Source organism: Lontra canadensis, unplaced genomic scaffold, assembly GCF_010015895.1.
Source record: "Lontra canadensis isolate GAN:19392208 unplaced genomic scaffold, GSC_riverotter_1.0 scaffold2, whole genome shotgun sequence".
Lineage (NCBI taxonomy): Eukaryota > Metazoa > Chordata > Mammalia > Carnivora > Mustelidae > Lontra > Lontra canadensis.
In genome coordinates, this window is record NW_022630996.1 from 30,081,943 (window position 1) to 30,094,998 (window position 13,056).

Here is a 13,056-nt window from a genome sequence, read left to right on the forward strand (position 1 = left end):
CATTTTTCCCAGCCTTTCACTCCCCTCCCCTCCCCTCTGGCAACCATCAGTTCTCTGTATTTATTGGTGTGATTCTGCTTTTTGTGTATTTATTCGTTTTTTTTTTAAAGATTCTATTTGTGAGTGGACTAATGGTCTTTCTCTTTCTCAGTCTGACTTTTTTAACTTGGCATAATACCCTCTAGGTCCATCCAAGTTGTCTCAAATGTCACAATCCCACCCTTTCTTATGGCTGCATGTACTACATTTTCTTTATCCATTTGTCAACTGATAGACATGCAGGTTGCTTCCATGTCTTGACTGTTGTAAATTGTAAATAATGCTTCAGTGAACACAGTGGTATCTATATCCTCGTGAGTTAGTGTTTTTGTTTTCTTTGGGTAAATACCCAATACTGGAATTATTGGATCATATGGTATTTCGATTTTTAATTTTTTGAGTAATTCCATACTGCTTTGCACAGTGGCTGTACCAACTTACATTCCCACCAACAGAGTGTGAGGATTCCTTTTTTTTCCCACATGCACTCCCAACACTTGTTGTTTCTTATCTTTTTTATTTTAGCCATTCAAACAAGTGTGAGGTGATACCTCATTGTGGTTTTGATTTGCATTTTCCTAAGGATGAATGATATTGAGCATCTTTTTGTATGCCTGTTGGCCATCTGTATGTCTTCTTTGGAAAAATGTTTATTCAGGTTCTCTGCCTATTTTTAAATCACATTGTTTGTTTTTTTGTGTGTGTTGAGTTGCATTATTTATGTATTTTGTATATTAATGCCTTATCAGATATATCATTTGCAAATATTTTCTTCCATTCAGTGTGTTGTCTTTTTGTTTTATTGATGGTTTCCTTTCCTGTGCAAGTGCTTTTTATTTTGATATAGTCCCAATAATTTATTATTTTTATTATTTTTTAAAGATTTTATTTATTTATTTGACTGACAGAGATCACAAGCAGGCAGAGAGGCAGGCAGAGAGAGAGGGAAGGGGAAGCAGGCTCCCTGCTGAGCAGAGAGCCCGATGCGGGGGCTCGATCCCAGGACCCTGGGATCGTGACCTGAGCTGAAGGCAGAGGCTTTAACCCACTGAGCCACTCAGGCGCCCCCCCCCCCCAGTAATTTATTTTTGCTTTTGTTTCCCTTGCCTTAGGAGATATACCTAGAAAAATGTTACTATGGCCAGTGGACATCTAGGCTTCTTAACAGGTTAAATGTGCTTTGAATTCCTAAATAGATTATGTGAATACATAAAATGACATTGCAGAGTAGATATTCAGATTAATAACACATCATAAATGTGCCAAAGATTAGATACTAGGATAAGTTGTTTGTAGTCTGCACCAAATGTGACAAATATAGATAGTAACCTGGCTTCAAGGAAGTGTTCCTATGTACACTGACTGCAAATACGTAATGAAGGTCTACTGTTTTTTCAGTAACTTTTCTTATTACTAAAACTATTGGAATAATACATTATTCCAACTTCAAGGCATGTCACTATTCACAGGATGGTATATTTTAGGAGTAAACATTTTAAGAATATTAATCTAGTCACTACATTAGAGATAGTATAGCTAGAATGTAGAAAAACTAAGAAATGAGAGATTTAGTGGGTTTCTACTAAGTGGATTTGCATTTTTAAGTTGAGACTTACTGGAGAGGTTAAAAAGTCAGACATTGGTTATCAACTGATAGATTTTTATATGCCTGTTTATATTTGAAATATAACCTCAAACTCAGCTATATTTCCTCTATAAAATCGAATCAGTCTGAGCAGGTAGGTAGAAGAACCAGAGATACATCCCAGCTTCACCGTTTTCTAACTGTGAAACCTGGGATAAATAACTTAACCTTAACAGATCTTACTATAAAATGAAGTTAATAGTATCTACTCAACAAGGCTCTAGTAAGGAATGAATTTGATAATAAAAAATGCAGGGATGCCTGGGTGGCTCAGTGGGTTAAGCCTCTGCTTTCAGCTCAGGTCATGGTCCCACGGTCCTGGGATTGAGCCCCGCATCGGGCTCTCTGCTCAGTGGGGAGCCTGCTTCCCTCTCTCTCTCTGCCTGCCTCTCTGCCTACTTGTGATCTCTCCCTCTCTCAAATAAATAAATAAAATATTTTTTTAAAAATGCAGTAACTTACACATAGTGCTATTCCATAAATGATAATGTTGTCCTAATGTCTTTTTTAAGCTTTATTAAGATGTAGTTGACATTCCAAAAATTGTATATATTTAAAGTATGCAACTGCTAAGTTTTGACATATATGTATATACCTGTGAATCATCATCACAATCAAGATAAAGAACATGTCCATCACTCTGAACAATTTCCTTGCGCCTCCCTCTCTTTCCTTCCTCTTGCCCTCCCCCATACTACCTCATCCCCAGGCAACCACTGCTTTGCTTTCTGTTACTACAGATAAATTTGCATTTCTAGAATTTTATATGAATAGAATCATATGGTACATAGTTACTGTTAGGTTTTTTTTGGGGGGTTGACATTTCTACTTTTTCATCTCAGTATAATTATTTGAGTTTCTTCATTGTTGTTTTATGTAGCAGTATTCATTCTTTTTTCATGCTGAATAGTGTTACATTATATGGATATACTATAATTTGATTATTCATTCACCCTTTAGTGGACATTTGGGTTATTTTTGGATTGGGCTATTCTGTTCCATTTATCTATTTTTTTCTGTTGTGACACCAATAACAATATCCTGACTACCAGAACTTTATAGTAAGTCTTGAAGTCACATAGTGTATGTTCTTCAACTTTATTCTTTTTGAATGGTATTTTGGCAATTTCAAGTCCTTAACATTTCCATATGAATTTTTAAATCAGCTTGTCACTTTCTATGCCACAAAAGACCTGATGTGTTATTGATTGGGATTACCCTGAATCTGTATATTAATTAGAGAAGAATTGACACCTTAATAGTATCAAATCTCCCAATTTATGAACATAGTATTCTATTTATTTAGGTCTTTAATTGTTCTCATCAGTGTTTTATGATTTTCAGTGTGTGGATCTTTTGTCCTATATATCACTAAGTACTTACATGTTTCAGTGGTATTATAAATTATTTTATTTTGAATTTCAGCTTCCAATGAACCATTTCTCATATGTAGAAGTAAAATTGATTTTGGTACATTGATCTTATATTCTAAGACATTGATTAATTCAGTTAAGTAGTTCTAGTAGCTCGTTATAGATTTGATAGCATTTTTTGTGCACACAGATATGTTAACTGTGGATAAAGAGATTTTTTTATTCCTTTCCAGTATATATTCCTTTATTATTTTTTCTTGTTTTATTGTATTGGCTAGAAACTTCAGTATAAAGTTGAATAGAAGTGGTATCCTGTTTAAGCTTTGGAATGTCTGAAAAATCTTTATTTTGTCCTTCTTTTTGAGGGATATTTTTAGGTAACAGTCTTGATTGATAGTTGTTTTGTTCTTTCAGTACTCTAAAGATGTTGCTCTAAGGTCTTTTAGGCTTGTATTATTTGTAATGAGTAATATCTTACCCTTACCTTTGTTCCTCTGTATGTAATGTGTCTTTTTTTGCACTGTTGTTAATATTTTCTCTTTATCTCTGGCTATTTTATTATAATGTACCTTAGTGTATTTTTTTCATGTTTCTTGTGCTTAGGAATTGTTGAAATTTTTTAATACATAAGTTTATAGTTTTCAGAGAATCTAAAATTTTTCCCCTTATTTTTTCAATTACTTTTTCTATGCCCTCCTCCTCTTTGAGTTCTCCAATTACGTATATATTCTGCTACTTGAAGTTGTTCTTTAGTTCACTGATGCTTTTTCTTTTATTTCCTTTTTTTTTTTTAATTTTGGAGAATTTCTGCTGTCTTCAAGTTCAGTAATCTTTTCTTCTTCAGACGTCTAATCTGCCACTGTCTTCCTAAGTAAATTGTCATCTCACACATTAAAGTCTTCATCTCAATTTGGGTCTTTTTGTTTTCTTTCATGTCTGAAATTAATATGTTCAAACTTTCCTATAGCTTCCTGAATATATAAACTATGGTAATAATAGCTATTTTTTTTTAAGATTTTTATTTACTTATTTGGCAGAGAGAGATACTGTGAGAAAGGGAACACAAGCAGGGCGAGTGGGAAAGGGAAAAGCAGGCTCCCCCCTGAGCAGGGAGCTCCATATGGGGCTCGATCCCAGGGCCCCGGGATCATGACCTGAGCCGAAGGCAGACACTTAATGACTGAGCCACCCAGGTGCCCCAATAATAGCTATTTTAATGTCTTTTACTGCTAATTCTATTATTTATGTCATTTCTAGGTCTGTTTTTATGGATTTTTTTTTCTCCTCGTTTGCATCATTATTTTTTCCTGCTTCTTTGTATTCCTGGTAATTTTTCATTGAATGCCAGACATTGTGAATTTTATGCTGTTGAGAATGGATTTTTTAAATTCCTAGAAATATCTCTGAATTTTGTTCTGGAATGAGGTTAAATTTTTTAGGAATTATTTAATTTTTTCCTATCTTGCTTATGAACTTTCTTAGGTAGGGTCACAGCAGCATTTATTCCAGATGTAATTTTTCCCTTCTGCTGAGAAAAGGTCTTTTTTAGTATTCTGATGACCTAATATGGCAAGGTTTTTCCAGTCTTGCTGGTGAAACAAGGATACTATTCCCAGTCTTGAGTGAGTACCAGGTGGTATTCTCTCATTTCTTTTGGCTTGTTATTTTCCTAGCCTTGGATTGTTTCCTCACACACATGCACTAAAATATAAATCATTGTGCCCTTAAATTTTCCATCTTTTGTGTTAAGTACCAAGGGTTTCTTTGTTCATTAACAAAGTATTATGTTGAGCTTAGAAGATAGATTTCTGCTAGCCTTTACTTGTTAGTTCTTAAATACATGTCCCACCAAGTGTGCAGGAATAATCATTTGTTATATTTGTGTTACAAATGTTTATCCTCCTGCAATAAGTCAGTCTGCTTCTTTGGTTACCCTGACCTGGTAATTAAGTAGTATCTCCAGGCCTCCTTTGGCAGCTGGAAGAGATACCTTTGACTTTCCTGACTTAGCTGCCTCTGTTGGAAAATCCCAATTATGAAAGCTTTTCAGTCCCTGATTTTACACGTGAGTCTATAACCACTTTCCACGTAAATGTAAACAAAACAAACAAAAAACAAAAAAAAAACCCACCAATTCTCAATTAAAATACATTTTTGTAAATTTACTGTCTGTTACCACTGATTGCTTCTTCTGTTGTGTTCATATTGTTTTAAATGTTAAAAGTAGATTTTTTTTTTTTTTTTTTTTGCTGAGTGCTAAAGGTTGCACTAGAGCACAAATATTTTAAATTAGATGCAAGTGATAGCAATTTTATAGGTCTTTAAATCTATGGATGCTATTTTTTCATTATTAATTTTTAAGAATGGACTTTTTAGGAGTCAGTCACATAGCACCCAAGCAGAAAATGATGACAGTTAAGCTATTTTTAAAAGGTATTTGAAACCAATATTGTAATGTATGGCTTTCTCTGTACCCTGCCAGTTAACAGACCACCACTCGGATGAGTTGGAGGAGATTGTTTGAATTCAGAAATGGAGCATGAGGTACAGGGAGAGTTTTGGAGTTAGAAAGACACATAGATAACTTCAGCTCTTCCACTTCTTAGTGGAAGACCTTGAGCAAGTCTTTTAGCCCACTGAATGTAGAATTTATCTTCTTTAAATAAATATTATACCCCCTACCTCATAGCACTGAAAATGAGGCTAAATAACATAATGAATGAAGGTATAATAAATGCTCAGTAAAATGACCTTACCTCCCTTAAGTGTGTGAAGTTTCCTAGTGAGAAACTTACACCCAAGTGAAAACAAAACAAAACAAAAACAAAAAACCCCTCCTAATTTGAAAATGCGTATATACCAAGTAAATGGTATTCATCACAGGGAGAAATTTTGACTATAATATTATGGTTACTTTAGATTTAAAAGACTTCCTAGAGTGACTTAAATCATAGTGGTTTTTTTTCAGTGTTCTATTTGAGGGCAATTCAAAGTAAGTTATTGATGTTCATTTCATTTTTACTCTTAATAAAAAATATGCTTTTTTTTTTTTAATTAGGGGGAGTTTGTTGCTTGTCTCCTGTCCTTATTACGACAAATGACAGATAGACATTATCAACAACTTCTTGACAGTTTCAATACAAAGGAAGAATTAAGGGTAAGTGACTTTTTAAAAAATTTCCTATGTCTTTGTAGCTTTCTTTGTTCTCATTCATTATTGTTAAGATATTCCCTGACAGTTGTTTTAACTGTTTGTGTTAATTCTAAGCTGTTTTTTCTCCCGTTCATCCACTTGTCTGACTATCTATCTTGGCTCATTAAGATTTCAACTACTTAAGCAAAGCAATTAACTTTTATTTTATACAAAGACATAGGATTTGAAATACCTGTCAGCAAAATCCAATAAACTAAAACAGAATCACAGACTTAATGAGACAAAAGCAAATAGGCTAACTCTAGTTAGGTGGACTTGGAAATATTGCCTTTAAAGGAGATAAGGGCGAATATATAAATATATTAGCGGATTTCATCCCTCTAAAACCACAATGAGGACTTGTGGCTACAGTGTTCTGACTGGAGAAGCAGGGTTGTGTTTGATATTCTCTGTCAGCTACAGTCCAATCAATATGCTGTGCTAGTGTGACAGGCTGACATTAAATAGAAAATATTGATGCCAGGTTTATAAAAATGTGATCTTTCCGGAGATTTAGGGAGCTCCACTGCTTCCTTCACGGTGTTCACTAAAACCTTAGAAGCTGATTGTCCTCAGTTGAAAGAATGACCTGTCATCTGTTCTTATTTACTTTTATTTCTCTTCCATCTCTTGAGTTTTCCAGATACCTTCATAGGTACACCATTGTAATGGAAGGGATACTTAACATAGCGGTGGGGGAGAATTATAGGACAGGAGGAACAGTCACACTGCGACATTTGCGTGACTGGAAGCCTTCCTAGCACCTCAAAGGAAGACCTGTAGATGTTTTTTAATACAGATCATGCACAGGGATCACTTATCTTTGATCTGGAAGATGTTGCATGACCTTAGAATCATCTTTCAAAGTTACATTGGAGCAGTTGGCAAGCCGAATCATGAAACAAAGAAAAGGTTTGGGCAGATGTACTCTCTCGAGCAGAAAGTCAGTTGGCATAAACCCATGCCTAAAAAAACGTTTTTCATGTTTATTTTCAATCTTGAGTTTAGAATTAAAAACAGATAAAAGGCCTTAGAAAGCGCCCACTCTATGCACAGAAATTCATGTGGTTAAAAAGGAAGATAATTGTGCAGTCATTAACTTCAGAAGTTGAATATTTAAAACAGGTAAGGAACTATTAGGTTTTACGTAAGAAGTCTTGACTTCATGTCTTAAAATTTCCCATAGGAAAAGCTACTACTTATTTTTACAGAGCCTGGGAATAAAACAATAGCAGAGGAGCACACATTGAAAATCATAATTAATCTAGGTATTGAGTTTTATGCCTTATTATGCATGTTAATAATAATAAAGCAAATGGAAGTCATGAATAAGGTGTTTTATGTGGCCTTTCCTCTTTTCAGTCAGCCCACACCTTTTCACCATTTCCCACTTCAAAATTAACTGGGCCTTCGGGCCAGGAAAATTATTGAATGCTCTTAATTACTTCATCTGTTCTTTAAGCAATATCGATTGAGAAATTCAGGCAACTACTGGTTTTGTTACATAACCAGGTACAAATTGTCCAGTCCCTGTAGGGGGGGAAATCAGACAGGTAATGGGCATTGACCCCGCAGGTGGCGAACTCCCAGGGAAAGCACGTGGTTCTTGAGAGAATTGGGAATTGCTGCCAACCCAAACTCGTGACAGCAGGAAAAGTCCCCAAGGGAGCTCTCAGCTGAGAACTAAGAGACGAGTAGGAGTGTTCTGGACTTACCTTTGTCTAGGACATTTAGATCTTTCAGCTAAAATGATACCAGGATGTGCTAACTGACAAAGCACTCTCTATGCCACCTTTATAACAGTTACTTGAACCCAGAATATTTTAGTTTTATTTGTTTGTATGAATCCCCAACCCCTAACTACTCGATTATAAGCTCCTTGGCGTGTGAAGCTTTGGTTGGTTCACTGCTGTATCCTCAGATCCCAGAACATACTCACCACCATTGTAGGCACTTGAGAAACATTTGTTGAAACCATAAGAGACTCTTAATCTCACAAAACAAACTGAAGGGGGTCGGGGGAAGAGGGGTAGGGAGAGGAAGGTGGGGATATGGACATTGGGGAGGGTATGCGATATGGTGAGTGCTGTGAAGTGTGTAAACCTGGCAATTCACAGACCTGTACCCCTGGAGCTAATAATACATTATATGTTAATTTAAAAAATTTGTTGAATGTTTGATAGAATATAAAGTATGAAGAAGAGAGTTGTAAGACACAAGGCTGTGTGTGGGCTTTATTTTAAGGACATTTGGAAGTTGTAGATGGTTTTAAGGAAGAAGGGAGAGCCGTGGTCCCATTTGAGTTAAGAAAAACCTGCTGGTTGCACTATTGAAAATGAATTAGCCAAGATCAAACGGGAGACAGAACCATATAAAGGATCTGATGCAGTCTGTACTAGAAATGACTATGGCCTGAAAGTGAGATGATCATGATGGTAGTAGATTCTAGGGACATTTAGGAAGTTGAATTGGCAGGTGCTGGTCACTCAATTTATGAAAGAGGTGGAGAGATAAGAGTTGAAGATGACTCCCAGGCTCATTAACAACTGGCCGGTTGGGGCGCCTGGGTGGCTCAGTGGGTTGGGCCTCTGCCTTCGGCACAGGTCATGATCTCAGGGTCCTGGGATCAAGCCCCGCATCGGGCTCTCTGCTCAGCAGGGTGCCTGCTTCCTCCTCTCTCTCTCTCTCTCTCTCCCTGCCTCTCTGCCTACTTGTGATCTCTGTCAAATAAATAAATAAAATCTTTAAAAAAAAAAAAAACAAAAAACTGGCCAGTTGTTGGTGCCATTCACTGCAAGGGGAACCCAGGAGGTGTGGGTGTACAGGTTAGGGAGCAAGCATAAATCTGGTTTCAGCTAGAGTTTGGTCACTTGAGAGACATCAAAATGGTCATGTCTCATAGTGTCTAAAGTTTAGGAGAGAAAGCTAGACTGCAGGTGTAGATTTGGAAATTGTCATTGACATCTTTGGGAGTAAATGTGATCATTCAAGGAGAGTGTAGAGTATGTAACTGAAGGGATCTGAATAGAATCCAAGCATCAAGGAGGAAGAAGTGTTGAACACTGCTTGCTGCTGCAAGGAGGTGTGGTAAGATCCTAAAAGGGTCCTTTAATATTATCGATGAACTTGATGAGCAATTTCAGTGCATTGGTGAGGGTAGAAGCCAAGCTGTCATGAATTGAGGAATAAAAAGAGAAAAAGCCACAGTAAACTTAATACCATGTTCCAAGAAAAGGAGGATAACATGTCTACTAAAGGAGAACTTTGGATATCATAGGAATGTTTATGCTGGAGGAGACATAAGCATGTGTAAATAGAAACAATTAGAGCTGGTAGAGGAGAAGCTGAAGGTGCAAGGAAGAAGTGCACGAGGTAGGAAGGTTGCCCTGAGAAGGCAGCAGGAGGGGACGGAAGTAGCCTTGACCAGGAAGATCACTTTCCCGTGTAAGAATGGAAGTGGAGTAACTGGGGGAAAGGCAAGCTAAAGGTCACTTATTTTATTAAAGGCTAATTAGTCATCAGATTTTAATCTGTATTTTAAAAGTTCAGAGGTCACCTTTTAACAGATCCATTTTTCTTAGTCTCCTTTTTCTTAAAGGTCAAATACCCCTGTTTATGCTACTGAAAGCTACATTACAGGATCTTTCAAAGAAGAGTAACACCAAAAAAAAATAAAATAAAATAAAATAAATTAAAAAAAAAAAAAAGAGTAACACCAGTCCACTGTCCCTTATGCAAAGTCCTTAATAACATTATTTCAGAAATTAGAAGCTTTGACATTTCAGGAAGATAATGTTTACATACTGTATATGGTATAGGACCTCCAGTAGGATTTGGGATAGCCACTATAATTAAACATCTCAATATTTCTGCAGTTAAAAAATATTCACTCTAAATGGGATTAAATGAAAACTAATTCAAGTCAGGTTTTGCTGCCGAATGGATTATGAAACCAGAATTTTTAGAATACCTTGAGATTTTACTCTGGTAGTAAAGAAACTGAGGACTTCTAACAGCACACAATTCTATAAAACAATACATGCAAATACTGTTCTAAAAGACTGATTCATATTAACTCATTTAATCCTCAACCCCCTGAGGTAGGCACCATTATGATTTCATTAAAATGTCAATTACATGATTCAATAGACATCTATTGAGCACCTTGGCTAGACGTTAGGGATATCAAGACTAATAAAACAATCTCTCTTAATGCTTTAATGTTATTAAGAGCATCTAAATCATTAGATTATAAATGAGTGGGATGTATAAAAACAACAATGGCAGTCTTAGAATACCTCCTCACCCTCCACCCCTACCCGCACTGCCATGGGCCATGCAATGCTCAACGCTTTTCCTGCCATGCCTCATTTTACTCCCCGCTAACCTGCCCCAAGTACCTTCCACCCCTGCAAGGAAGTAACTGAGAGGGCCTGAAATTCTATTAACTTAAGAGCTCTTTTGCTCAGGTGGCTAAACTCAGCTTTTTCTTAAACTTTAATGAAGTTTGTTCAACCAAGATCTTTGCCATCAAATTGCATAAAATTTCATTTGTCAACTCCTTAAAAAGTAGTTAGGCAGTTCCAGTCATGAAGTGGGAATAAAAGGCCAAATTAATGGAAGGAGAGTTATTTCGGGGTTTTGTATCTACCTTTAGGTTAGAAATGGAATATATATAAGGGAACTGTATGTAAGGAAACGTGCAGCTTAGTAAAGTGGTATTTAATGGAAAATTGTAACTGATCCTGGGATTAGACACCAAAACCCCCATCTTACCTACTGGTTAAAAGTGATAAAGTATGTCCCCCTCCCTTCCACACACGTGTATTCTCATCTCCAAACGTAGCTACTGTTGACACATAAGGCTATATCCTCACATAATATTTTTTCTGATATATATATATTCACACATATTTTTAATGGAATCCTACCATTCGTATTAGTTGCACTTTTTCACACAGTAATATGGCATGAATATTGTAGAGCTCAGTGTATCATTTACTGCTCTGAATCGTACTACATGGATGCTAATAATTTAATCATTCCCATTTTGCTGGGCATTCAGGATCTTTCTGATATTTGCCAAGAGAAGGTTACAGCAGGGAACATTGTGACACACACGTCTCTGTGGACTTGGGCCCTTATTGCTGTAGAATGAATTCCTGGAAATCAAACTATTGGATCACGGGATATATGCATTTTAAATCTTCCTTGGTACTGACATATTATACATTGAAATATTCTTTTTTTTTAAGATTTTATTTATTTATTTGACAGAGAGATTACAAGTAGGCAGAGAGGCAAGCAGAGAGGGAGGGGGAAGCAGGCTCCCTGCTGAGCAGAGAGCCAGAAGCGGAGCTTGATCCCAGGACCCTGAGATCATGACCTGAGCTGAAGGCAGCTGCTTAACAGACTGAGCAACCCAGGCGCCCTGAAATATTCTGATAAATATTTTTGTTGTTTATCTCTAGATTCACTGCTTTTTTCTTCCTATCAATTCAAAGAAAGATTTGGCCTAGCATTTCACAGTGGTTTTCTAAATGAAAACAAGTTTTAAAAGTACAGAGTTCCCATATCTATTAAGGTTATTGGTGTTTTAACTCCATTCTTGCTTGAAGAATCAGGATGTCTCCAGTTACTGTTGGAGTGGCTTCTGGCATTTTGGACAGCATGCTTCTCCTAGATCCTCAGGGGCTCTGTGCGAGTGGTTTGAGTCACAATGTCAACAGAACTATTTAGGAGCAAGGACCCAAGGGCTGGTACTCTGCATTGTGTAGTCCTTTCCTTCTGGGGAGCATGGCAGTATTTTAGAAATGAACAAAAGCTAAGACTAGGAAGTGATTAGAGTTGTTTTTTTTCCTCCTTCTGTAGTCAGTAATGTTTTATTATACACCCATCTTCTACTGAGGGCTAAAGTTTTGTCCATATCCATGGTATTTCTTGTACATGGAGAGCAGTGAGTCTCCTATTCTTTGTTGATTGTGATTTTTCACATAGAACGGTGGGGATCCTGCTTTAAGCATGTGATTATACCTGTTCCGAAAGTGAAGTAAGGCACTATTACAGCCTTTCGTTGTCTCCCATATACTGGCCCCCAGCTTTGAAAAATCATATCTGATCAAGTCACAATCCAACTTTAAAAACCTCAGGACTTCACGTTACCTGTGGGACAAGGTCCAGTCTCTCCCAAGTCATCCCTGTCCTCAGTCTACCTTCCATCCTCATTATCCTTCACCCTCCTCCAAACCCCTTTCACAACAGCCACTTAAAATTACTTGCATATTCCTAATCAACTATACAGTTTTTAATTCCTCGGAATCATTTTTTTGTGTCTCCCCAAAATGCCTAGTCTACCATTACTCACTCACTTGAATTGCTTAATTTTACCCATTAATCCCTCCCTGGTTTTAGTTTATACTATAAAATCCAGCTCAGGAATCACTTTCTGTACAAAGTATTCACAGAGTATGGTGGCCCCTAGCCCCACTCTTTCCTACCCTCCCTGATATCACCCAGCACTGCCTTCTAAATGTTCTTTCCTTGGATCCTTGATGACTGTGTTCTGTGAGAGTAGGGACCATGTCTTTGTGTTCTAAGCACAGAGCCTGGAACAATATATCTCTGTTGAATGAAACAATCCTCTTAATAATGTCTGCATACCTCATAAATCATCTTTTTCTGTACAGTTATTCCAATTTATAGCCTTTATTGTATTATAAAAAAAATAGTTCTCTAGCTCTTGAAGACTGAAGACCACTTGGGGGTTAGTGTTGCATAATATGCTTACATGGTCACATTTAAGGTTA

At 36.8% G+C, this 13,056-nt stretch overlaps 1 protein-coding gene across 3 annotated transcripts in view; it reads left to right on the top strand.

Moving 5' to 3' along the window:
- Positions 1 to 13,056, top strand: part of DOCK4 (dedicator of cytokinesis 4) — a 428,176-nt gene that overhangs the window by 321,016 nt on the left and 94,104 nt on the right. For all 3 annotated transcript variants that reach the window (XM_032871243.1, XM_032871262.1, XM_032871253.1), the window contains exon 26: positions 6,116 to 6,214. In XM_032871243.1, the coding sequence (XP_032727134.1) occupies positions 6,116 to 6,214 (99 nt within the window). The remainder of the gene's footprint in view (positions 1 to 6,115; positions 6,215 to 13,056) is intronic.